General features: G+C 42.0%; 1 protein-coding gene across 1 annotated transcript; it reads left to right on the forward strand.

Annotated features, from left to right (window-relative positions):
• Nucleotides 1–346: 346 nt before the first annotated feature.
• Nucleotides 347–1,000, forward strand: LOC117169848. The gene has a single exon (XM_033356357.1). It carries the CDS (start codon nucleotides 347–349, stop codon nucleotides 998–1,000), a length of 654 nt encoding a protein of 217 aa, XP_033212248.1.
• Nucleotides 1,001–2,349: the final 1,349 nt, after the last annotated feature.

Raw genomic sequence — 2,349 nt, forward strand, 5'->3', positions numbered from 1 at the left:
ATCCGGAAGATAGAAAATACCAGAAGATCCTTTGGCGATATAACACCGATGAACCACTAAGGACCTACCAATTGAAGACCGTGACGTATGGGACTTCTGCAGCCCCCTTTTTGGCCGTTAGATGTTTAAAGAAATTAGCAGAAGATGAGGGTTCCTTATTTCCCATAGCAGCTGAGGCATTAAAAAACGATTTTTACGTGGATGACCTTCTCACTAGAGCTGGTTTAGTGAAGGATCCTAAACAGCTGTGGGATCAGTTGATAAGACTAGCCAATAGGGGAGGCCTTCATCTGTGCAAATGGATATCAAACAGTCAGGAGATTATTAATGACCTTCCAAAAGGGTGATGCTGTCGCAAATAGCCAAGTTCTACGATCCTTTGGGACTGTTAGCACCAGTTATCATTTATGCAAAAATAAAAATGCAACAATTGTGGAAAACTACAACAAAGTGGGATGACCTTGTTCCCCCAGAAATATTATCACCTTGGCGGCAGTACCAGAAACAATTACATCTGCTGAATCATTGGAAAATTCCGAGAGCTGTTCAAGACCCAGGTGCAGATGAACTTCAACTCCATGGCTTTGCAAACGCGAGCGAAAGGGCTTATGGAGCGTGCATTTATGTACGCTCAACAAGAGGAGACGAACATCACTCTACGTTATTTTGCGCAAAATCCAGAGTTGCGCCAATAAAGAATTTAAGCATGCCAAGACTGGAACTTTGTGTAGCGGTGCTCTTAGCTAACCTTTATAAGACTGTAACGAATTCTTTCAGCCTTAAATTCAGTAAAACAAGGTTTTGGTCCGATTCTACTATTACACTCAATCAGATCAGCTCATCTCCTCATAAATACAAGACTTTCTTCGCTAACAGAATTGCTGAGATACAAGATCTTACTCCTGTAACAAACTGGAAATACGTTTCATCAAAGGAAAACCCTGCGGACTTCGTCTCGAGAGGACAGCTTCCTCAAGAATTCATCCACAACTTACTTTGAAAAAAGGGCCCAGAAAGGCTAACTAAAGCGGAATCGAATTGGCACAATCACTCACTAGAGAATATCGATGATCTGGAAAATGAAAGAAAGGGAACTACCGCGTTAATAACTGTTACCGGAAAACACAAATTCGATCTTTGGACTCGGTTTTCATCGTTGTGCCAAAACTGCTTCACGTGACTGCATATTGTTTCCGTTTCATACAGAAACTACCTAAGCGAGCATGCCATTTAAATTCATTATCGCCAGACCAACTGTGGAAGGCGTTGTACCAAATAATGTCAGCCATACAAAGACAAGAGTTTCACGAAGAAATCCGGGGTTTGTCACGGAGTGGGGACCTTCCAAAGACTTCGCAACTTCTCAGGCTACATCTTTTCATCGACGGCGATCTACTGAGAGTGGGAGGAAGAATCAAGAACGCTGAAATCGACAATGATCAAACACATCCTATCCTTTTACCTAGAAACCATCCCGTTACCGATCTCATAATTCGCGATATCCATGAAAGACAGTTTCATTCAGGTGTGAACGGTACCTTGTATACTACCAGGCTGAAGTAGTGGCCAATTGATGGTAGGCTTGAAGTCCGAAAGGTCGTACACGCATGCATAACATGTTTTTGCGCAAGGTCTAAGGAACCAGATCATGCAATGGGTAACCTTCCTAGGGTAAGAGTGACTGCATCACGTCCGTTCGAAAATATAGCGGTTGACTATTGTGGCCCATTCTACGTGGAAGAAAAGCGTCTTCTAAATAGGAATAAAGTTAAGATATACGCAGCTGTATTTGTGTGTCTATCTGCGAAAGCGGTACACATTGAACTTGTTGGTGATCTAACAACTGAAATTTTTATTGCAAGCTTAAGGCGAGTTTTTGCGCGTCGAGGAAAGGCTATGGCGATCTACTCAGATAATGGTACGAATTTTGTCGGTGCCAAAAACAAATTAAAGGAACTTTACAGCTTTCTCAATTCCGATGAGCATAATAAAAAGGTAGAAAGTTATTTAATTGATCAAGGAATCGAATGGCACTTTTCTCCACCGCGAACCCCCCATTTCGGTGGGATCTGCGATGCAGCTGTAAAATCGCTCAAGCATCACATGTTAAGAACGATAGGCGATACATTGTTCACATAGGAAGAGCTCAATACGTACATGTGCGAAATTGAAGCATTGCTTAACTCGCGACCGCTCACACCCATGTCATCAGATCCCAGCTATTTATGTGCGTTGACTCCAGGTCATTTTTTAATACGAGGGTGGATTGATAAGTTTCCGGCCTGACCAAGAAAAACAACGTTTTTAAGAATTTTTTTTTTTTATTTCTCAACATAATCTCCTCCAAGG

This window comes from Belonocnema kinseyi, chromosome 3, assembly GCF_010883055.1.
Source record: "Belonocnema kinseyi isolate 2016_QV_RU_SX_M_011 chromosome 3, B_treatae_v1, whole genome shotgun sequence".
Classification (NCBI taxonomy): domain Eukaryota; kingdom Metazoa; phylum Arthropoda; class Insecta; order Hymenoptera; family Cynipidae; genus Belonocnema; species Belonocnema kinseyi.